Consider the following 25157-nt stretch of genomic DNA (forward strand, 5'->3'; position numbering starts at 1 on the left):
GCCTGAATTCCCTGGATCTCCTAAAAACAACTACTTCCCTCAAATCTACTTTCGTCTCTGATGCTATCATCTTTGCCTCCACCATTGAACAATTGATGGGCCAAGCGCTCAATGTGCTCCCCTGCTCAGAAGGGTCGACCCGCGACCCAGATGACCCGGGCCAACTACCGGCTCATTTCAAACCAGGTCTTTATTTCACAAATATTGGAAAAAGTAGTCAATACACAACTACTCACCAGAATCAAACAACTTGACCTCCTAAATGACTGTCAATCAGAGTTCGGCCCCAAGCGTAGCATCTAGACAGCAACCATCCGGGTGGTGGATGCCGCACTCAAAATCATAGTTCAGGGTGACTTGTGTCTCCTTGTCCTCCTTGACCCCTTGGCTGCATTCAACACAGTCAACCACTGCATTCCGCTGCCAACAGGATGGGATTCTCTGCTACTTTACTGAATTGGTTTACCCCCTTCCAGTCAAGCAGACACCAGGCCGTTCAGGGGAACTTGTTGCATTCTAACCAACTTGCAGGCTCCTGAGGAGTCCACCCCCTATCCCAAGGCTCCATCCTCTCGGCAATCTTTTTAACCTTTTACATGGAACCTCTGGGCACTCTCCCCAAAGATCCCATTATAGCCATCTACAAATGCATCAGCGATACTCATTTGTACATGAGCGTAAAAAGTCCACATGGCATCAGCCATCTTCGTGATTACCTAGCCACCATCCAGACCTGGATGTCGACTGATTACCTCACACTTTAAACCATCCAAGACTGAATTCCTCCTCATCGGTCCGCTCGCTAAACAACAAGTTGTCCAACAAAGGCTCAATGATATGAGCATATAAGGGTTTGATCCACAACTCTTGGATTCAGCAAAATCCTAAGGCTTCAACATTGACAGCAGTCTGATGGAGCTACCCAAAGTATTACACCATGCTGCAGCATGTCTTATTATGTGTGCACAGAAATTTGACCGACTCACCCCTGTTCTATGCAAACTACATTGGCTTCCTCTCCAGGCCAGGCTACTGTTCAAGACTGCATATATCGTCTACAAAGCAGACTGCATATATCGTCTACAAAGCAGTCACGAGTAGCACACTAGCCTAACTGGCAACTAAGCTGCACATATTGGTGGCACACGCTCCTCCTGCAGCAAATTGACCACAAAGAGAAGACCTGAAAACAATCCTTCTCTTTCAACACACCCACCCTCTTGAACTTGATCCCAGTATCGGCTCGAAATGCCACCACAATTACCAAATTTGTTGTATTGTATTACAGGGCTACAAAAACAAACAACATTGAATACAAAAGCTAAATGTCACAAGCACTTTACACAATATAGAATTCAAATATTAATGAGAGCCTCTTCCTTGTAGATCTTCGTTCATCTACCATTTAAAATTACTCATATAACAGTTTAAAAATCATCATGGTGTCCTTGTAAAATCTCATCATGTGATTAAATTAACATCATTTCCCCTCATTAGGGCGAACCACATGGCTGTTGGTGAGTATTCTTGACCCTTATTGGAATACCCTCGCCATGTTCTCATTCTCAATGAGTTCAAACTTTCACATTCTCACAGAATATGTGCTATTGATTCAATTTCATGATTACTGCATAGCCGACAGTTTCGATCTTCACGCTTTAGGTGTATGCTTCCATTATTTCCATCACATTTGCAGGACTGAATTTGCACAGCAAATAATTTCTCAAGCTCTCACTATTGATGGAGGCATCAATGTAAATACCATGGTTAGCTCTTGTTAACCAGTAGGCCATGAATGGTCCACTATTTACTAATGATGCTAGATTCACCACATCTCTTTCTCTGTAATGATCTTGAGTGGTATTTTTACAGCTGTTTTTTATTTGGATTAGAGATGCAGGGTTTTTTAAACTCAAATTTTCTTTAATCCATTGCTTGTGTTTCACCTGTAGCCGAACCAGGGTACCAATCCGGGTCGGATTAGAGATCCTAGCGAAGGCCCACATGAAAACACTCATAATGCTTCCATTCTCGAGACGTAGTAGTTTCTCATACATCGTAGCTGTCTTATGATTATACAGACCTGTGATTTTCACAATAGAGAATTCTAGCAGTAGAAACTCAATGGGGACAGATATTGACATGCGTAACAGAAGTCTCCGAATCTTAGCTTTGAGTTTCTTTCCCTAATTGACACGTCAATTTGTATCCCCATACCTCCGCACCATACAAGGGACTACCTTAGTAGTGTACAGTAGGAGTATTGTCTTGATAGAGATGCCACATTGGCGGCCAATTAAATTACTCAGGGTATATGCAATAGACATACATTTTAGTTACATTAACCTTCCAGTGTTCTTCCCAGTTTATCCAATTTTGGAAATCGCTTTTTCAACAGAACCTGACCATGGACTAGTTCCAATTAATGTGCATACCAATAAACAGACCTCAACTCACAGTACTGAGCTACTGTTAAAAGATGATAGCACAAATGTTGGATACCCACTCTGTACAGTGCTCGGCTGCCATCGAGCTAGGTGGGAGTTTTAAACAATAAAAATGTTTCAAAAGTCAGCAAACGTACTTTCAAATATTTTGAACATGTTTTGCTAATTGTGCAATAGCTGCCATTGCAGCATTTTGCTCTGCTTTTGATTTAATTATGAAAGTAGGAGCCCTGAGAACATCTTTGGATAACGCATAGGTGATGGTTATATTAGGCGACTGCCCTCGCTGTCACACGCAAATCCAGCCATCCATCAAACACTGACCTTCTCATCCCCTCACTCACTGACCAACCAACAACCATCCTTACCAATTCCTCCATCCATCCATCCATCTATCTCCCACTCACCAATCCATTCATCCATGCTCACCAAGGATCCCATCTATGTATCCAGCGACACTCGCCCTCACTCAGTCCCACAATCAATCCATCCATCCACCTTACCCTCTCTCGTTCATCAAAGCACTCATGAGACGAACACCTTCTCACCCACTCCCAGAGGCGTTGCTAACGGTTGGCCAGTGGGGGTGGTGGAGGGGGATCTGGTGAGCACTCCAGTAGCCTGTCCGTGCACCCCTCTCGTTCACCAATGCACCCATGGTGCACTTGCCCTCTACCTCGCCTTGTACAATTTGACATAGCATCTCTTAAAATAAATGATTAAACTACACCAACAAAAAGCGATTATTGGTGATATAAATGTAACAAACGTCATTAACTGGATAGATCAAATTATGCGCAAACTAAACTAACAATTATGGAAGAAAAATGTGTATTTATCAAATTGTTCGTTGCCTTGAGTAGTATTGTCGCTATCATTTTAAATAGTATTTAATAGTGTTGTTCAGTCCACTTTTGAACTCTCCCTATTTCTGCAGTTAAGGGAACTGATGCAGACGGAGGTAATTGCCGGCATGATTTGCATTTAGCGAAGCCGGAAAGTTTTCATCAGAACTCTGGTTTCCTGGTTTAAAATTCTGCCCTTTAGCCTGTTCGCCTCAGTAGTTTTGCTAGATAAATCTTGAAGGACATTTGGAATGAAATGCACAAGCCTTCTTTTTGCCCCTGGTGGTGGTTGTTTGTACTTCGGAGTGTATTCACAGATGTCACTCGCACCAGTCCATGTTATTTCGACAGTCGCAGTCACTGCCAGCACTTGTTTGTCAGAATTTGTACTTCTGTCCACAGCTTTATTGAATCTCACGGAGAATTCCTCACCGTACCAGTTGCATATTTTATGTTTGGTGCAAATGGGTGAGCAGATCGCACCATTCAGAAGTCGTATTCAGCACACCTGCCTTTATTTTCTTCTGTATGAGCCTGATTGTGAGTTTGTCGGCATGAGACTCATGTACTGACGATCTCTGCAGTACAAATGTGGTAACGGGAAGGGTCCGCATTATTCAGTGTCATGCGTCCCCTTCTGTTATTCCCTATATGGAGCCAATGGGACTCTGTTGGGGTCATGCAGTTATACGCATGGGTAATACTACATAGGGTAAGGCTTTTGTGTGGAGGAAATGTCCTCCAGACAAAGTTAGCCTTCTTGGTCCCCCACAGTAAGGAATTGAGGATCTGGTCACGGTTTGCAAAATCGAATGAGTTTCGCTTCTTGTCTTCTGAGCAGTATTTCTGCATTACCACTGTCAGGTTGACGTATCCAGGGCAACCAGGGCGGGAGGAACAGGGGCGCAGGGAAGGGAAGTGACGCGGGAGGGCGGGGTATGGGCAGTTGGAGTTAAGCCGAGAAATAAAGAACACGTTTGTAGCAGAGCTCCGTGTCTGCCTTTCCTTTGCCGCGCTGTGTGCCAGTCCCTCGTGGGACATCCCAATGGCGACGAAGGTGGGATGAGGAGAAGCGCGTCTCCCCCAGTGAGAGAGAGACACGCGCAGCCCACACACCTGCGACCAGGAGCAGAGCGCTCGCCGAAGCGAACACCAGCCGCAGCATGGAAAAGCACGTGGAGACGCAGGAGCCCGGAAGCCCTGTCCAACTCAAGCGGGCCACGGGGAGAAACACGCGGCTGGAGCGGTAGCTCGCCCGTGTCCCCTTTAAAGCCCTACACGCCCAACCGTGTCCCGAAGCAGAGGCCCGGGCCACAGCGGTGAGCGCCCACAGAAGCTGGAAGCCCGCCCACACCCTGAGGCCGGCGATAAGGTACGATACCCCGTCAAGGCACACGTCGGCACGCGTGACCCCGCTCCATGCCTGCATAAAGTGAATCTGCGCAGGCAAGGCCCACGTGGGGAGGGGAGAAAGCCCCTCAACGGCACTGCTCCACACCAAGGAAAGCAAAGGTAACCACCCACCAGACAAGATACGGGAAGAGCACCCAGGATAACACAAGACATAAAGGGATGGTGCTCGTGCCTTAACAGGCGGCCATCCCACTGCAACAGAGAAGTCTACGCACACAAGGAGGACACGCGCCTGCCATCATGTCAGATCATGATGCTGGCCAGGGAGCACAGGCCCCAGGAAATAGGCCCCCAGCACCAGCAACCCTAGCACAAGATCACGTGCCGTACCAATTACCAGACACGCTGGCTGCACAGATGCCTGGTGCTTTTGACGTAACCGACACCAGCAACATGGGCCCCAGATGGACCAAATGGATAAGGGACTTCGACCTATATATGGGGGCCACCGGACCCGTAGCGGATGCAAGGCAAGTGTATCTCTTGAAGCTGGCTGTAGGCTCTGCCACCCGTGACATCATAAACGAGATGCCTCTGGACTCCATAGACTCCATACAAGATCTCAAAGACGCTCTGGCAGTCTATTTTGCGCCCCACACCAATGTCGATTACGAAAGACACTTGTTTCACACCACGAAGCAGGCCAAAGGAAAGACGATGGACCCATACGTGATGCGACTTCGCACCAAACTCAAACATTGTGACTTTGCTAACTATTCAAACACTGAAGCCCTACGATCTCAAATAATATCAGGGTGCGAGTCTCAAACCTTCCGCAGGAAACTCCTCCAGAAATCCCGCACGCTAGAGGAAATACTGGCGTTGGCTAGGTTGGAAAGAGCCATTGACTCTCAAGTGGAAAGTTTAGGGACCCCAAAGCAGGAGAAAACTTGAACAAATTACACCTAGAGAGAAAGTCGGAAGAGCTATTCTGTTACAAGTGTGGGTTCGAGTACCCACATGAAGGAACATGCCCTGCTGTTGGGCAACGCTGCACGTCGTGTGGCGATGAAGGACACTTTAAGGCAGTGTGTAGACTGTTCAGGGATCGAGGGAGAGAGAGGCCTAGAGACAGCACCACCCGCACGAGGAGCCGCTATGGAGGAATGCCCAGCACCAACCCTACCCCGAGCACTTCCAATGCCCAAAATCAAGCCCTGAGTGATCAGAGGGATAAGGAGTCGGGTAAGGATCGACACAACCGGAGGGAGAGGAGAAGATTCGTGATGCGTGCCAGACCAGAGAGAAGATCACGACGACACGTACGCTACTTGGTAGAGCAATCGCATGCTGAGTCGGATCCCAGCTCATCAGGGAGTGATCAAAAAAAGAAGGCATATGTATACGCTCTAGGCAACCCTACGGCGACAGCCCACAACCCAACACTCATCATTAAGTTGCAGGAAAGACGAACCGAATTCCTCATAGACACCGGCGCCACAGTCAATGTGGTGGGTGAACAAGTATATGCCGAATTAACCCCGAAACCGAAGCTCCAGCCGGCCACAGTCGACATCTATGCCTATGGAGCCAAAACTCCCCTGAAATGTAAAGGACTGTTCAGCGGGCTCTTCCGCTACAAGGGACAAGAGATGAAAGTTCCAATTCACGTTCTGGCCACCGAAGCTGATAGCGGCTGTGTTCTAAGCTTTAAGGCAGCCGCCGACATGGGCCTGATACACATACTTTACAACATCATGGTCCACAAATACATAGATCCCGTTGACATGATCAATAACTTATACCCCAAAATATTCAGGGGAATAGGAAAGCTCCGGAACCGACAAGTCAAACTACATGTAGACAACTCAATAATCCCAGTGGCCCAACCCTATCGTGGAATCCAGTCAATATTCAGAAGACGGTGGAGGATGAGCTAAAGAAATTACTGGAACAGGACATCATTGAAAAGGCCACAAGTCCAACCACCTGGGTCTCCCCAATCGTCCCCGTCCCGAAAAAGGGGTCCAAAGCCATCAGATTGTGTGTCGACATGCGGCGCCCAAACCAAGCTATCAGAAGGGAAAGATACCCTGCGCCACGGATCACTGACATGATCCACTTGTTGAACGGGGCAAAAGTCTTCTCAAAACTGGACCTACAGAAGGGATACCATCAGTTGGTTCTACACCCCGAGAGCCGCAACATAACCAAGTTTGTCACTCACATCGACCTCTTCAGATACAAGAGACTGAGCTTCGGGATGTCGTCGGCCGCGGAAATTTTACAAGCAGAGGTCCACAACATAATAAAGCACATCCCGAACTGTCTCAACTATTCTGATGACATCTTGGTGTTCGGAACCGACGTGAACAAACACAACGAGACCCTCATGAAAGTGTGTAAAGCCCTACATGATGAAAACCTCACACTAAATAGAGACAAATGTGAGTTCCGGAAGAACACACTAAAGTTCTTTGGCCATGTGTTTTCAGAGTCAGGTATGACACCGGACCCAGACAAAGTTTCAGCCCTGAATGACACGGCAGCACCAACCAATGTATCTGAACTTTGATCATTTCTAGGTCTCGTCAGCTGTTGTAGAAGATACATCAAGAACTTTGCCTCGGTCAGCGAGCCACTTAGGAAGCTGACACACCAAAACAAGCAATTTGAATGGACAAATGACTGTCAAGAGGCCTTTGAGACCATCAGGAAGAGGGTCGCAAAGGCAGAGAACATGTCTTACTATGACCCCAACAGGAACACAGAACTGACTGTCGACGCCAGTCCTGTCGGCCTAGGCGCCATTCTGGCTCAATTTGATCCAAAGAAACCGCTACAAAGACACATTGTAGCTTATGCCAGTTGCAGCCTGTCGAACACAGAACAAGCATACTCACAGGCTGAGAAAGAGGGACTGGCCGTCGTATGGGCATGCGAACATTTCCACTTGCTGTACGGAAAGCCATTCCAAGTGGTCACGGACCATCAAGCAGTAATATTTCTCTATGGCAATCCACAGGCTAAAATGTCACCACAAATAGCACGGTGGGGGCTAAGACTTCAAGATTACGCCTTCTACATCTTCCACAGGCCAGGGAAGGGCAAAAACCCCGCCAATTCCCTGTCAAGGCGACCAAGAGGGGAGAGCGTTCCCGAACCATCTGTGGCGGACCACTACCTCAGGTACCTGGTCCATCAAACCACGCAGGAGGGTGTCAACACGGAAGAGCTAGCGAGGGAAACGGAGAATGATCCCACATGCCGCATCATATGTGAAGGATTAGAGTCCGGACAGTGGCGAAGGGCCAACGAGAGAGGGAAAGCAGCAGGAGGAAAAACGTGGGAAGACGTAGAACGATTCCTCCTAGTGAAGGAAGAGCTGGCTGTGTCGGAGGATCACCTCCTACTCAAAGACTGCAAACTAGTGATCCCGGAAGCCATGAGAACAAAAATAATCAACCTCGCACATGAGACCCACAGAGGCATCGTCTCCACCCAGCACATGTTGCGCCAAAAGGTCTTGTTCCCACAGATGGACGATCGAGTAGAGGCCACATTAAGGGCATGTCCAATATGCTGCCTCATTACGCCCAACCGACATCCCGAACCCCTGCGGATGTCAGAACTTCTGCAGAATTTATGGGAGGCAGTCGCTGCGGACTTCTTTGGGCCCATCGAAGGAGGGAAGTACGTTCGGGCTGTGATGGACGAATATTCACGATATCCAGAGGTGCAACTAATTTCATTCACGGCGGCACACCACGTCATCCCAGCACTGGACCACATGTTCTCGGCATATGGCGTGCCCAAGGTGCTCAAGACGGATAAAGAAGCCCCATTCTGTGGACATCAATTCACTCAATTTGCGGAATATTTAGGATTTCGGCACCGCAAGGTCACGCCTTTATGGCCTCAAGCCAATGGGATGATCGAACGATTCATGGCCAATCTCAAGCGTGCCCTGCAGGTCACGCGCATCACGGAGCAACCATATGAACAAGTGCTGAATCAGTTGTTGCGGGACTACCGTGGGACACCCAACAGCACGACAGGGAAGATGCCTGCCGAGCTCATGTTTGGGCAGAGCACGCAAATCAGACTTCCACAAGCGGAAGCAATCACTCCACGGCAAGCAATCACTCCACGGCAAGCATTGGACGCCGAGGTCAGGGAGCGAGATGATGCTGCCAAGAACAAAATGAAGGAGTACACTGACGGCCGCAGTAGAGCTCAACCATCCCAAATAGCAGTGGGTGACATAGTGGCAGTTCGCCAGCCCTCAACCCACAAGCATACACCTGCATTTCGGGAAGAGCCCCTCCTCGTCACACAAAAGAAGGGGATAATGATCACAGCCCAAGGATCAACGGGAGCGGTAACCCGCAACTCGTTCCACTTCAAGGAGTTTCCACAAGCAGGGACGAGACGTCTGAGTAGCAGAGTGCAGGCCCCGCCAGACGAAGAATCCGGTGACCAGCTGGTGGACGATCCATGGGAAGCAGATGAATCCGAGCAAGACATGGAGCCAGAACTCATTGGAGTCAGGACACCACCAGTGTCCGGACCGACTAGACCACAGCGAATCCGGAGCAGACCTCGCAGGTGGATCGAGGAGATGGACTAGAGACTCACCAGACCGCGGCCTGTTGCGAAGAGTTTGGAAACTGTTTAAAAAAGGGGGAGATGTCACGTTGACGTATCCAGGGCAACCAGGGCGGGAGGAACAGGGGCGTGGGGAAGGGAAGTGACGCGGGAGGGCAGGGTATGGGCAGTTGGAGTTAAGCCGAGAAATAACACGTTTGTAGCAGAGCTCCGTGGCTGCCTTTCCATTGCCGCGCTGTGCACCAGTCCCTCGCGGGACATCACAACCACCTTTTGTGTCATGTTGGATTGTTTCTAAACCAACAAATTTTAATGCGTCCAACTTTATATGTTTTCAGATCTCTTTTGGTACTTCTGTGCGCTTCTTGTCACACACATAGACCATTTCATTAATCACTTAACAACTTTGAGAATTTATGAATTGGTAAATTCTCGTCAACATATTTGTTAACGGTTAGTTCCGATGTTTTAAAAACTACACATTCTGCAAGTTTCGCATTTAAGCACCTATTTTGTTACAAATGTTGTTTTTTATATTGAGTTCTCAAGTGACTGAGACTAATTTTATTGCGTATTGTCGGTGCTGTTTTGCAAGTCAGACATGGGTTTATATAAATATATTGAGAGATGATGGGACCAATGGCAAGCAATCTAATATAATCTAATGCTCTTGTTACTAACATTTCAAAAATGTCTTTGATGTATGGACTTAAATTGTTTATAACAAACGTGCTATTTCATCTTTTGATTATTTATTTCCACCAACATATAAATATGTAGTAAACGACAAATTGTACCACAAATAAAGTGCAAATACTGATAACCTGTACCGTATATATGGAAAGCCCTGAAGAAGCTCATTTGAATGAAACACGTGTAGGCCTTGCACTTGTATACATTCTTTAATCCCAACATTGATCAATGTATACAGGATATTGAATCCATAGACCAACCATAATTTTCAAATACATATGGTGCACCATTGAGTAGGAGCGCTTTTGTTTGTGGAGCTGAGAATCATCAAGAACCTGTTCAGTATTCCTGACAGTCTTGTCTACAAATGGTTTGCATTTACTAGGATGATATTCGGTTGAAAGAGGATCTCCTGCCTGCGATTTCCTTTTGGGTAACTTGACATTATTTTATTGAGGATAACTCTTGTAAATGCATTACATCTCTAGTAATTATTCAACCACATCCTACCATTGCCTGATGTTTTGTACAATACGCAGCGATTGAATGATCAGAGACTGAGTTTCCAGGCCTGTTCCATTCTTTCCCATCCTGTCCCACAGTCCCTTGGAGCTGGAACATTGCTCTCTGAAAGTGCTGGAGTCAGAAGGAAGCCCCAGTCTTTACCTGCTCAGGCTGATGGGTGAAAAAGGGTACACCGCGATGGATCTGGTGGAGTTCTTGCAGACCCTGGGGCACAATGACGGGGTTCAACTTTTGAAGGCCACAGGTTGGTGTTCATAAATTGTTTATGTAGTATTCATTTAATTGTTTTCATTTATGTTGGGCATTTTAAGGCCAGAAAACCAGATGAGTACTAAAATGTTTAATGTTCATCGTAAACCGCAGTTTGTTTCCCAAATCAGTCAATTACAAATTAATATAGCAGAGAATTATGATATTCCATAAAATATGTCAAAAATACATTTCATACATAATCTAATGTAATTAAAGTGGTGATCCCAGGATTGCTTCCACTTTTACTTTGCATCCATATTTCGAGTTGGCTGGAGATTTTCCTCTACTTGACCCCCCCCAAAAATGGAGGAATTACACTGGCAGGAATGACCAATGGCAATAATTTCTCGAAACCGCAATGGAGTCCTATGGACTCTATATTGGGACTTAACACCACCTCAGAATCTGGAAGATTTACCTCCCAATCTGAGGCAGTAACAGTATTTGAGTTTTGGGGAATTACTACTGATCATTCCACCAAATCCATAACGAGGCCCTTTATTGTTTCTGAAACCCTCTCCCTTACTTAAAATTACTTCCCACTGTTATGTTAAAGACTTCTCATATGAAACCAACGTGGCGTCCATAGGTTCAAACCCGTTCTTTTTGTTAAAGATTAAGCAAGAACCCAAAGACAACAACCTCCCTTGCCTTCTTCCTCTCACCAACCGCCGGCCTCCCTCTTCTCCTTTTCACATTCCTTTTTCCATTTCAATTCCACGACCTGCCCTCAACATTCCGTTCATCTCACGCGGACACTCAAACTACAAATTCCTCACCACTGCCATCCTCTCATTGCTCCAAATACCTCGACCCTTCACCAACATTGAAGCTCCCAAATCTTTTCCCACCACCATATTTATGGAAAATCTCAATTCACCCTCGCTGGCAAGTTCAATCTACAAATCTCCAGGCTTCACTCCAACCTCCTTGGAACACTTAAGATCACCATAACACACCTTAGAGCTTACCTGACCCATGTCAATCTTATTTCTCACTTCCTTCACATCTGTTTGTCTAAATTTTGATCTGCCCATCCACCCTGGCCACAAATGCGTATCGGGTTTGTGTCCTCTTAACAGCTCAAACGGCGATTCACCTGTTACCGAATGTGGTGCTTATCTGTACTGATACACACTCTCCATCATCATCTCGAGCGTAATTCTTATGGCATCCATAAGAGTGTGATTTAAATCTTTCTATACGTCGGTTCCCAAGTGGGGGATATAAAGACATGATGATATGTTTGATCTCATATCCTTTCAGAAATTCTCAAAATTCTTTGGAAAAATTCTGCAGACCGTGATCTGATAGATTTCTTAGGGAAACCTTCTCCTGCTACCCTTTTTGAAATATTTGCAAGGAACTTGGGGTTGGTCACCCTGAATTACCTGGGGCAACCAGACGTGGACTCCCTGCTCACTGTGCTCAGTTAGGCACAGCTTCACCTCACTGATGAGGATCAACAAGGCTGAAACACGTGTATGGGGTTACTGTTGGCACTCTTGTTCAGAGTGGAATTGCCGTAGCATTTCGGTGCTGGACTGCCCATGTTGGCGGGACAAAGACTGATATGCAAATAGTTATTTCCCATCTGTGAAAGGTACAGTGCAAACTCTCATCTCAGAACAGGTTATCATGCCACGTTCTTTCTGGAGAGGAGCGCCTGCTACCCTTTTTGAAATATCTCCAAAATAAGGGTTCAAGAAATGTGATAATACTGCCAGTTGGAACATCCCTCCCCACACAAACCTCAGGCCACTTGGACAACATGTCCATTACCACCACCACCACATACTCATCTCTTGCACCTCCAATATTGAACAACCCAGTAAATCCAGTAAATCCAAAGCAATCTCTTCCCACAGCACTTTAGGCACTTCCTGTATCCTCGTGGGTGGTGTAGATTTTAAACCTCTTGTCGCTCTCTACTCTTTCCTCACATTCCTGACTTGTGTCCTCCATCTCACCATCTTAGCCTGGCCACCAAAAGTCCACTCTAATCAATGCCTTTGTTTTGAATATGCCCAAATTAACATTATGTCGAAGGCTTACTACTTTACCTCTCATAGCTTCTAGAACAACCAAGTGATGTCTTCTGCACAGTGTGGCGAGGTAGAGTAAGGATTCTTACTATGAGGTGTCATGGTTGGGGTTATACACTTATATTCAACGAAAACATAAGCCTATCTTTACCTATGTCTAGAGGGGTTTCCCTGCCTCAACCTAGGGTAAACTTGGGTGCACATCAGGATTGATATTGATATTTTATTTCTATCGCGCTCGTACACAAGTGTTTCAGAGCGCGACAAGGCAAGGGAGGGGAACAGGGGAGAACAAAACAGCGATCTTACTAGGCCCAGTGACAATGAGAACACGCAAGTGCATGGGAGAGTAGGAGGGGACAAGTGCACGGAAGGGGGGAGAAGTGGAAAGTGCGAAGCAGAGGAGAAACAGATAAATAAATAATAAAGGCAACAAACAGTGGTAGTGCAGCCAGCAATTTGCAAGTGCTAGGTTTTATGTCAGTCGAAAGCAAAACATGTACTGTCATCGGTCTGTAATCCACTACTGGTACTAAGCAACAGGAACAATATTCAGCCAAGTGCATCAAGCAACACCAGGAGAATGACTCCTTTCTCCTCGTGACGTGAGCCACTTTTGTGTAGTTTCCACAGTTCTCTATCTTTAGGGTCTGATTTACCAATGTCTTAAGATGAGGAGAATGACTCCCTTCTCCTGGTCAACCTGAAAGAGTTCTTCAAACTAACTCTTGGCATTTCCTTCCATAAAGTTTCAAAAGTCTATTTAGTTCTTCCCACAAACTTCTGAATGTCATGTCCCATTTCTACGCCTGATGCACTCTTGCTTAATATTCTTATTCTGACTTTCTTTGTCTCCACTGTGATGAAGGAGATTACTCCTGAGAAACTCTGGATTGTTCTGGCTTTCTTTGTCACCACTTTGGCAAAGGCGATTATTCCAGAGACATCTTCCCTTCTGTGACTTCCTTTTTGAGGGACAGCTTCAGCCTACCACCAAGACTCCTGGGCGTGGCTGGTGTTCTGCTGCTCTCCAGGGTCTCTCACACTTAGTTTGTCTTTGCTTTCTTGTTTATATCGTTGACTAACCCTTGTGCAACATCACCTCCAGGTTGCAATATTTCGGAGGTCATCCTCATTTCTCTCAAAGGCCACCTCATTACAGTATTCAGTGTAGTCTGTATATTGTCAAGCCATATGTTTCTTCCACTCATCCATGTCCCAGTATTCTCCACATTTGTGACATTCGAGGTCTTAGCATAACACATGGTATTTCTGTCAATTTGGGAAGAGGAAGGAGATAACCCTGGAAATGGATTTTGGGATAGGGTGTCAGGTTAGGCTTTTCCCCAGTTTAACATCCTTGTCCCCAGCCTCGCCCTATGAGAAGACTGTTGGGTAGCGGCCTCACCTCCCTAGCCTCATAGGGAAAGGCTCTGCTCTGAGGAGAAGTGACGGACACTAGTGAATCATCACATACCTTTCCCCTAAGGGTTTCGGCATCTCCATCTCCTTCCAAAGGAAATCTGGACAGAAAATCAACATTCCCCTGTTCCTTGCCTTTCCTATGTTTAACACTAAAACAAAAAGGTTGGGGATCTAGGAACCAACACATTACTCAGGGGTTTGTGTCTTTTTTTAAGCAAAGCCATGTCTAAGGAGAATGGTCCATCACCAACTTGAATTTACGCCCAGTTAGATAGTATCATAGATATCCTATGGCCCATTTGATGGCAAGGGCTTCCAATTCGTTTGTGGCATAGTTTCTGTCTCTGGGGCGGGGGGGAAAGCTTTTTGCTTACATATAAAATGGAATGCTCTACTCCATCATATTCCTGTGAGAGAACAGCCCCCAGACTCACCTTGGATGCATCAGTCTGTAGTGTAAATTATTTGTTAAAGTTGGGGACTTTTAACACTGGCTCACTACAAAGAATGTGCTTTGAGGTGTCGAAATAGACCTGGTCCTGTTTTCCCCAGTGCAATTTTTGGGGCTCGGCATTCTTTAACATATCCATCTAGCATGATGTTATTGCTGAATATCTCAGGATAGATCATCAATAATATCCTGTGAGACCCAGAGATGCCTGTATGTCTCTTTTTGTTTTCGGGGGAGATGTTTCCTGAACTGCCCTAACTTTTTCAAGTTGGGGTTGTACTATGTCATTCCCCACAAAGAAGCCTAGATACTTCACTGCCGACTGAGCCAGATGGCATTTCTTTGGGTTAGCTGATAAACCGGCTTGTCTCAAGGCTCTTATGACTTCATATAAGTGAAGAGATGTTCCTCCCAGGTTTGACTAGGGATCAATATATCATCAAGATATGTGCCACAGAAGTAGGAAAAGTGTCGCAATATATTGTCCATAAGTCTCTGAAAAGTTGCTGGTGCCCCATGAAGCCCAAAAGGGAGAACTTTAAATTCAAACAATCCCCTGGGATGGAAGACAGCTATCTTCTCTTTGTCGGGGGGATTCAATATCACCTGCCGGATATGTCATGGCGATAAAGATGGCCAATGCAAGTCTGTGAACGACATCATCAATCCTCGGCATAGGATAATTGCCAAAGTGGGATACAGCATTCAGTTTCTTGAAGTCTACACAGAATCTCCACAACTGATCCGGCTTGCAGACAAGGACTATTGGCGGTGTCCAGGGACTTTTATGTCCGCCCCCTCCAACATTTTCTACACCTCTTGGAGGATCACCTCTTTTCTCGCCTCTGGTATCCTGTAGGGCTTCAAATTAATCACCTTTCCGGGAGGGGTACGGATGCAGTGTAGAAAATTTGGAACCCTTCCTGGATCACTACTAAAGACATCCGGAAATTGATAGAATAAATCCTGGATGTCCTGTTGTTGGTGGGAGGTTCACGTTATATATTTGTGTCTTCGATTTCTAGTCTGGTTGGGCCACCCTATAATTGTACAGGCCAGTTCTTTCTAATATTTCATCAGCCCGTGTGCTCGAGGTAAGCATGCGATCATCCCAGCCTCACTTGTGTGCCATATTTCATTTGAGGACTTTTATTTTGACTGTGAACTGCATTTCACACTCTGTTTCCCTTCCTTCCTGCATCCTGTGAAAAACCCAAAGGTGTTTCACTGCCCAGAACCTTATGGAAGTATGTGGAAACATCCAAGGGAAAGACGCAGTATTTCCCCCTTTTTGGTGTACCCCTACCCGACAACCCTTCTGTTGCTATGGGATACTGTCAACCAAATTCCCCCATACCCTAGTATATTTCTGTAACAAAATGGAAAATACATCCCACAAAATAAAACCAATCTCATACACTCGCCCCTTTCACCCTGACAAGAGGCCGTAGGGTTTTACTATAAACCCTCTTGATAACCACAACTCCCATAATTCCTCTACACTAGTGTTTCCTAAAACCACTGGGATCTCCTTCGTCACTACTGAGATAAGAATGAAAATGAACAACCTTGTAGCTATAAATAAGGTAATTAAATAGCAGAGAAGGTGTAGGATGTGCGGGTTAGCACAGGAAACCTAAGTACATTTATTTACAGCCTGTTCGAGGTTGACTGACTACCGCATTAGTGTTTTGTAAATTTATAGACCCTGGCAGGGATGTGGACGAAGTTTTGATGTACTTGTGTCAATGTTTGTTATCTAATCCTTCTACTTCCCTTGGTATTACTGCTCTGCGTTTTTTAACTCATTTATTTGATGATGTAAATTGCGCTCCTTATTGTTTTGTTCTTCGCTTCCCTGGTATTGCTCCTATGCGGTTTTTAACCTATTCCGGCTTGTGACAATTGTATTTTGATGAAGTGTTTACTATTGTAATGATTTGATTAGTTTGCTCCATTTTTTTCTTTTAATTTTTTTCATAGTTATTTGTACTTAGTATGAAATGTTTGCATTAACTAAATCATACTTAATAAAAATGTAAAAAATACACTGGGACGAGGAAGAGGCAGACAAGAACAATGAAGATTACCCATAGGGACCAATGCACCATGAGTTGCGATATGCGATCTCCATCTTGTCCCATTAACAAGGTCAGGCAGAGCTGGATAACTACTTGCCCCTGACTCCTATTAAACCTCTGTGCCATTATAAAAGGTGGAGCACTAAAACACACTTGAAGGAATCTGGGGACGCCGTCCAGAAGGAGAAGCACAAAGCAGCAGTAGAAACAGAAGCTACAAGCTTGAATGCTGCAAGGCAAAGTGCTGGTGGGAGCTGCAGGAAGCTGGGCTGTTATCCAGAAGATGCCAAATCGTGGAGCCCTGATGTGAGAGGATATACTCTAGTAAGGGGTGCTGGAGCGGGAGCTCTGTGGTGCAGAGCCGGTTCAACGGGAAGCGAGGCTGGAGAAAACTGATCTTTGGCATCCCAAGCATGTTTTCACTCTCCTCAGGTGTTGAGGGAATGCCGTAATGCAAAAGGGGCAAACTGACGAACCCCAGCAGCAAAGGAGGAGCACCGAGAAGTATGCACTAATTTCAAGTACGAGCACCAGTAATTTTCAGAGAAACCAGAAACACTAGGATGCTTTCAGTGCGAGAATTAACAAAGAAACCTCATTGAAAGTGATTGCATTAAAAGTCAAGTGTAAAAAAGCTTATGGTGAATGAAGCATGATGGGACTTGAAGTGCTGAAAATAAAACTGCTCTAATTCTTGAAAGAAACAAAGAGTTCAATCACAACCAAGAAGGATGACCTGTTAAAACTATATGGAGAGAGAGTATAAATGAAAAGCAAAAAGCAAGGTTGTGAAAAGGTCTAAAGTAACAGAGTGGTCGAGCAAAAAGTATAATGCCTTTTTGAAAGACTCTGTGAGTTGTGAACTATGAAAAATTAAGTATATAGCTCGATGAGGGAGAGTTGAGATTGAAGAAGAACCATACAAAAATGAAAACCCCATTGGTGTCAGAGAGGCGCAACTGGGCTGTGGATGAAAGGCTCAAGCCCAGCGGAGGGAAGCCTATATTTAATTGTTATATTGGTCATGCAGAGGTTGAGCTAAAGCCTTGCACATTTGAAAGTCCTCAACAGTTGTTTTGAAGTGAAAGCTTGGGGTAAGAAACCCCTCCTCACCAAGTGAACTGGTGCAAAGGGGTCTGAGTCTGACTAAGGGAGACCCATTGTAAACTGGTGAAAAGGGGTCAGAGCCCGACTGAGGGAGATCCTTATTAATTGGTGATAAGGGTTCCGAACCTGACTGAGGGAGACCCATGGTGAGTAAGATACCCAAAGTCTTTGTGAATGTGAAAATTCTGATGAGAAAGGAACTTTGGCATTTGTTAGTTACTTCAGGCGTTCTGTGAATAAGAGACTTTTATTGGAAAAGAGATGTTGGCACAGAAGGCCCAGAAATCTGTGTTCTGAACTGCATCCTCGTGCTAGAGAAGCCAGAGTTTGTGCGAAACTCAAGTGTGTCACCTTGTCCCGTGCTGAAAGCATGCGGAAGGGAAGCAAACTACCCAGTTATCCTGTCATATTGTTTCTTGAATGCTTTTCTTTCTCATACATCATTTTCCCACACTATTGATTATTAGAGGGAAGGATAGGTAACAATTTTCTTTTATTATTGGCCCTTTTTATTTTGACAGAGACTAGGACTGCATTATTATTATTTGATGGTCATAGCTTGCTCCCATCCTTATATTTAGGATTAGATGGGCCTTCAACCAGCCCATTGAAGTTCAATAAACACCTTTGAACTGTGCCTCATTTGTGTCGGTCTTCATTAATGATACCAACTCTTTCCTTAAAATCCCTATTGGTGACTCGCCTCTCGCCCAGCCACCAATCCTGATTGGCTGCATTTTTCCTTCTCGCTACAGCAGAAGTGTAGGCCCTTGCAGGCTTGCTACCGGTACAATATCGGGTTGTGTGCTTGAGGTAAGCGTGTAGACCGTCCCAGCCTCACTTGTGTGCCATATTTGATTTTCCAACTTTTATTGTGACAGTAAACTGCATTTCAGTGCTGCATGGCCCTGTACCTGTTTCCCCTTCTTTTCTGCATCCCCACTGGTGACCCGCTTCCCACACAGTCCTCAAGCCTGATTGGCACTAGAGACTCACTTAACATAACCACATAGGGCACCCCCTTGGTCATGCAGCCCCCATCGGCTTAGGGCCCCTAGGCAAAGGGCAGCTCCTGAACAAGCAGCTCCAGCCGTGTTGCCCGTGTTCACCTGGGAAGCCTGCCGCCGTCAACCAGCAGCAACTAACAAGGTAAGAGTGGTCTGGGTGGGGAGTACAGCAGTTACTGTATTCTGGAAAGCCATACCACCCCTCTTAGCTTCATAACATAGCTTATCACGGTTGCTAGCTAGTAAGTAATAGTCCTATCACTGCTGCACTCCAGCAGTTAAGTATTATTTAATTAATTATTGGATCCCCATCTTAAGCACTCTTCTCAAATCTAGCTGTTTCTGTATTTACTGTTACATCTGCAATTTAGGCATTTCTCTATCTTTTCATGATGTCTTGAATCTAGGTGCTACTGCATTTACTGTTGTACCCCCATTTTAGGCGTTTTTTCATTTATCCAGCTATCTCAAACCTAGGTGATTCTACATTGACTGTTGTGCCATCAATTGGACGTGTCTCCGTCTATCCAGGAGCCTCAAATCTAGGTGTTACTGCATTTAGTGTTGTGCCCCCATTTTAGGCATTTCTCCGTTTATCCAGGTGGCTCATATCTAGGTGTTTCTGCATTTACTGTTGTGCCACCAATTGGACGTGCCTCCCATTATTTAGGTGTCTCAAATGTAGGTGTTTCTGCACTTAACGCCCAGACCCACCCCCACTCCCACACTCAACTCCAGCTGCACCGCCATATATGTGTTATTTTCCAATTAAGGATGCATCTTACCCACAATATAGACACCATACCACACCCTCTCCTGCACAGCCCAACCTCCCAACCCTCCACCTCATCTCAAAGGCCCCCTCACCCTCAAACTCCAAGGTATATACTCAAACCCCCCTCCTTCAACCTCCACGTAGATCATGCTATGCCCAAGCCAGAGCGGCATGATGTAGAGCGAGAATTGAAAACATTGACCCCCCCTGAGCATCCCGCTCCACCCATCTACCCTGTCAAGCCAACCCTCCTCCTCCTTCCCCCCGCTACCTCCTCACCTGCACCCTCATGTTTCACCTCTACCAAACAACATGGCTCCTCCGCACCAACAAAAAACAAAAGAAAGACACTGGGGAAAATGTAAACGGCCCTGAGATTCGTCCGCAATAACTGCCTTGTGACAGTTTCTAAACTTGGGAATTTCGTTGCCTCAATGCTGTTGCCCTCTAGGAAACAAAAAAAAAACATCCATTTATGTAATTTCAGCAGAACAATCTCACCATACACACTGTATCAATTAATCACAAAACTTTATTATATCAATTTATAAAAAAATACAAACAATTATTTCTGCCATAAAAAGAGATTGTTTCTTTTTATCTCACAAAGTGCAGTTGAATCTATAAAAAGAGATTATATCTTTCTATCCCTCGAAATACAATTAAACCATCCCACAATGGACAATTCACTCACCCACTTTCTATCTAGAACTAAAAAAAACCCTGTGTGATAACAAACACATCTGTCGAATGCAAAAATAAGACAGCACCTAGCTTACAGGTTACTCTCTTAAAACATCTAGTGTCTTCAATAAGCGAATCCTCGTGTATACATTCTCAAGATTCTATTTAACTCAATAATTTATTAGTAGGTGTTGTCAACTGTCCAGCACCACAAAACACCCAACATGTTTCGTTCTTTTTCGACAGCATAATAAAAATGTAAGAACATCTTCAGGGGAAAAAAACAATGTTTCAACAAACGGGTCTTCACCCTCTTGCACACTCTTCTCTGTAGTGTTCTTCATAAACCTTAGGGGAAACAGCATGAAAAAAAAGCAATCAGTTACGCTGCTCACTATTAGGAAAGCCTAGACATGAAGGAGCCATAAATCTCCTACTGTTGGCTCACCGTGACAGTATTTGTTGTTAACACCTTCAACGGATATGTAGACACGTCTTCCAAGTAGACTTGCAATTTGTAGACACAAACGCACCAATCAGCATCGACCGTACCACTCGAGCTTCAATCCAAAAAACAAAAAGTTTCCCTTAAATTCTGGATACTATATCTAACAAGATATATTGTAATAATATAGACCACTTGTGGTAGCAGCAGAAATCACAATGCCCAGATATAATATGATAGTTTATTTATATAGCGCTTATACACAATGTGTTTCAAAGCGCTTCAAGGCAAGGGAGGGAACAATGGGAAATACAATGACATTCTTACAGGCCATGAACAGTAAGGATGTGAAATTAACTATCGTACTCGGCCTGACGACATTTCAGATAGTGCAAGTGATAAGACATAGATAAGGAAGGGAGGGGGAGAGTGGGAAGGAAATGGAAACAGACAGGCGACTACCGGTTTGGATGTTACGTTAACCAACTCACACTTTTCTATGGTTCATGAAACAAGAACCTATTACACCGGCTCATTAGCCCTGACAGAGTTGTCCTTCACTTGGGAGCAAAGGAGGTTACTACGGATATGACCGATGTCACCGATATCCTGCATGGTAAGTAAGGTTGCTACAACCCCCTACACAATTCCTCTCGCCAATAACAGTGTTATGAAAGGATTTCTTACTCGCAACCTGAGGTACTACTAGTGGGGGTTGAAAAACACGACTTAACCTCTGTGTGGGGGCATTCGTAAACCAACGTTGTTCTGTAGTCGAAAGTTGATCCTTGTTTGAGGTAGTCGCGTCTCTCTGCTCACAGGATGCAGTCACTCTGTCAGTGGTTTCTATAAAAAACACTGCTCGCTTCCAAGCAAAGCCCAGACCTTAGTGCAAGAAAGGGGATATAATCAATATTCCTTCTCTGGCACAACGGTCAGAAGGACACAATCACAAATGGAGTGGGGAAACATAGTGAAAAGGAGGGCACGCAGCGGGAAAAGAGAAGCGGGGTGGGGGGACTCGCTTGCAGGATTGTCATTCCATACTTACTTGAACTGCGTCTCGAGTATTCCGTCAATTCTGCCTGTCGAGGTCACGTTGTCAGTCACCTAATCCTACGGCGTCTCATAACAAGGGTGCTTATAAAGGCAGCATCTGTGCAGCTGGTTGTTCTTAAGGGCGTGTGTAACAACACACGCGATCGTTCGGTGTTGTAAATCGGGATTTGTTAGTTTAAAGAAAATCCCTCCAAGACTGATTACGCGTAGTACAACAAAAATTTACCTGCTGAGTGCACCGATAACTATGTTAATCTTTCTTGTTATTGCTAGAGCTGTTAAATGAAGTTGAATTTGAGCCGACCAGGTTCCATAAATACTAATGCATACGCCCCTGAGGCTCCTTAATATCCTGCCCGGTTGGACATGTAACTGAGGTGAAATTCCTATTTGTTCTACAAGGAAAAGTTCTCTTGGTCCACATGTTGTTTTTCTAATTCACACTGGAATTAAGACATAAAGATAGTTAACCAGAATTCAAAAGGACTCCTCTGTTCATTCCAGACTGTTCCAATCAACAGCCTCATTCAGCCCTGTCACCGCTGATTTACACAGAAATATCAACCATAGCTCTTTCGCCTGTAATCTTTTAATTACTGACTCGCAATTATTAGATGGTTGTAACGCTCACCTGATTCCCGTAGAGGCGCCGGTCTTGACTGGGCGTATACCGTATCTGCAAAGGTGATGTGTAACACACGGCTGGCTTTTTGGGCTGGACCTCTGTGCACTGTATGTCTGACTTGAAGGGTAAGATGTCTTAGGTAAGTGAACGCCGTGCTCTCCATCTGCCTCGGGGCAGGGTGCTGTAACCAGTTTCTTCACTGGATAAGGGGAGCAGGCCTCTTGACTTCTGAGGACTGCTGTCCGTCGTTTACTGCACGAACGGTAAGTTTCGAGTAATTCTAATGTCTTTAAAGTCTTTAGTAATGATGTTTCTTGTTTTGAAGGGTTCCGGCGATGGCGGATGACGGGCTGAAGTGAGTTGAAGATGGAGCCCGTGTGATGAATAGAAGCGCCTGGAAGCACGTAAGTAAGCGCTTGTTGCCTGCTTCACGATGCGCTCTAACTGTCTTTTTATTTTGCAGGTACAAGTTCGGAGCGGCTGCAGGGTGCCGGAATACCCACTGGGTTAGATGTGGAAAGGAGTAATGGCACGTGAGTATTAAAGTTCCCCAATGTCTTTAAACGCACCTTGTTTTGTCTTTCAGATGCGGGATGCAGCGCCGAAGGCCTCCGGAGCGTGCGAAGAGTTGGTAAGCTTTTGTCTTTCAGATGCCGGAATGCAGTGTGAAGACCTCCGGAGCGCACGAAGAGTAGGTAAGCCTTTGTCTTTCAGATGCCGGAATGCAGCGCGAGGCGTTGGTGACAGCCGATGGACCAGGTAAGTGAATAGCTGTCACTGAAGACCGTAATGCTAACCTGTTCTTTCTTGTCTTTATAGGTGTTGCTGAAGACTGGATTCAGGATGGTAAGCCTTTTTCCTTAGGCCCAGGATCAGATGCAGAAGACACGATGAGCGTTCTGCTGCAGAGGATGCAGAATAACGCAAAGCAAGATTCATCTATCGGGTGTGGTTTAAATAACCTCCTGTAGTGCTTAGGTGTCTCCTTCCACAGCCACGCCTAGGTAAGAAAAGAGTTCCTGCTTTCCAGAAGAGTTCCAGTGTTCTGAATCTAGGGAGTGGCTCCTGCCCCACCCAACAGGAAAAGTAGTTCCAAACAGAAGAGGATCAGAGGCTCAACTGGCAGGCAAGTAAGCAGCATGGTCTGCTGCAGGTAAGTCCACCCAAGCATTATGAGCCCGGCGCTTCCAGCGCTGCGACTGGGCATATTTATGAGCCTGGTGCCACTGGCGCCAGGACTGGGTCCAAAAGGTCCCAATTGGGACTGGTTGGCACTCGGAACCTGGGTTATGGATCTGCTTCCAAGGGAGTTGGGAAAACCCTGACCTTTTGGAAGCAGAGATCATGACAATGGTGAAATGTGTAACAACACTGTCCATCTAAAATCATCCATTCCATGGTCCATCATTACAAAATGATTTGCCATTGGAGCTGTAGAAACCTTATTTTTTATACAGCTCTTGTGCTCTGAAATCCTCACCTTGATTTTCTGTTTTGTCATGCCTATATACAATTTCTTGCAAGGACACCATATTGCATATATGACGTTGCTAGTATTGCAATTCGTAAACGTCACCTGTGACCACAGCTTCTCTAAACTTTGGTCCACTTGTGCTAGTTAGATGGCAATGCACACAGTGTCCGCAGGGTGCATGTCCTAACATTTTCAGCAGGCCCCACATCTCGGTGACGCTCCTCTGTTGTTGAATGCCTCTAGAGGTGTCATTTTTCGTGAGGAGATCTTTTAAATTGGGCCCTCTTTTGAAAGCACATAGTGGGGTATCAAGTGGACATTCTCCACCCGTCAAAATATGCCAATTCTTTCTAATAATCTTAATAACTTGATTGGCTAGGGGAGTATATGTACTGACAAAAACTAATCTTTTCTTCTCCTTTGTTCTGTCACGATATTCCAGAAGTGCCTCGTGTTTATTGTTTGTTGACCTTTAAGTGCCCGCCTTACTATTTTCTTCGGATATTGCCTGACATTCAATTTAGAACTTAGAGTTTTTGCTTCAGACAGAAAGATCTCTTGCGTTTAACTATTTCGCTTAAGGCGCAAAAATTGGCCGAACAGAAGATTCTCCCTGGTGTGACGTGGATGGCAACTATCAAAAACCAAGAGAGAATTGCGGTCAGTTGGTTTGTGGAATGGGTTCAATTTGAGAATATTTAAACCAGTGTCCACCCAAATGGTGATATCTAGGAAGTTGATTGCCATGTTACTCTGTGTGGAAGTAAATTTGAGGTACCGATTTTGATGATTAATCCACTCCATGAATTCACTAAACAGGGCAGTCGAACCGTTCCACATGATCAAAATATCGTCAATATAGCGACGCCACAATCCCAATTTAGAAAAATAGGGATTTGTGGGGCCTATAAATTACTTGCCATTCAAAACTTTCAACAAACAAATTAGCTGCTGAAGGGGCCAGAGATGAACCCATTGCTGTACCATGGGACTGATGGTATAATTGGCCATTAAAACCGAAATAATTTTCTGTTAGTGCCATCTCCGCACACCATAAAATAAAACTATTTGGTGTCTTACCCTCTATTCTCTTGGTGAGTAAGATCTCCTCTAACACCTGCAACGCCTCTTGCTGGGGTATACAAGTGTAGAGAGACACAATGTCCAGACTCACTAACAGTTGTTTAGTTGGGTCAAACTGCATGTCTTCAACCATGTTGATGATTTTCGGTGGTATCCTGTACAAAAGAGTACAT

General features: G+C 45.2%; 1 protein-coding gene across 4 annotated transcripts in view; it reads left to right on the top strand.

The window, feature by feature from the left end:
- The window catches only part of MALT1 (MALT1 paracaspase), a 1429839-nt gene that overhangs the window by 113583 nt on the left and 1291099 nt on the right, over window positions 1-25157 (top strand). For all 4 annotated transcript variants that reach the window (XM_069627057.1, XM_069627059.1, XM_069627058.1 and 1 more), the window contains exon 2: window positions 10549-10715. In XM_069627057.1, the coding sequence (XP_069483158.1) occupies window positions 10549-10715 (167 nt within the window). The remainder of the gene's footprint in view (window positions 1-10548; window positions 10716-25157) is intronic.

This window comes from Ambystoma mexicanum, chromosome 6p (assembly GCF_040938575.1).
Source record: "Ambystoma mexicanum isolate Mex_15411 chromosome 6p, UKY_AmexF1_1, whole genome shotgun sequence".
In the NCBI taxonomy this organism is placed as follows: Eukaryota; Metazoa; Chordata; class Amphibia; order Caudata; family Ambystomatidae; genus Ambystoma; species Ambystoma mexicanum.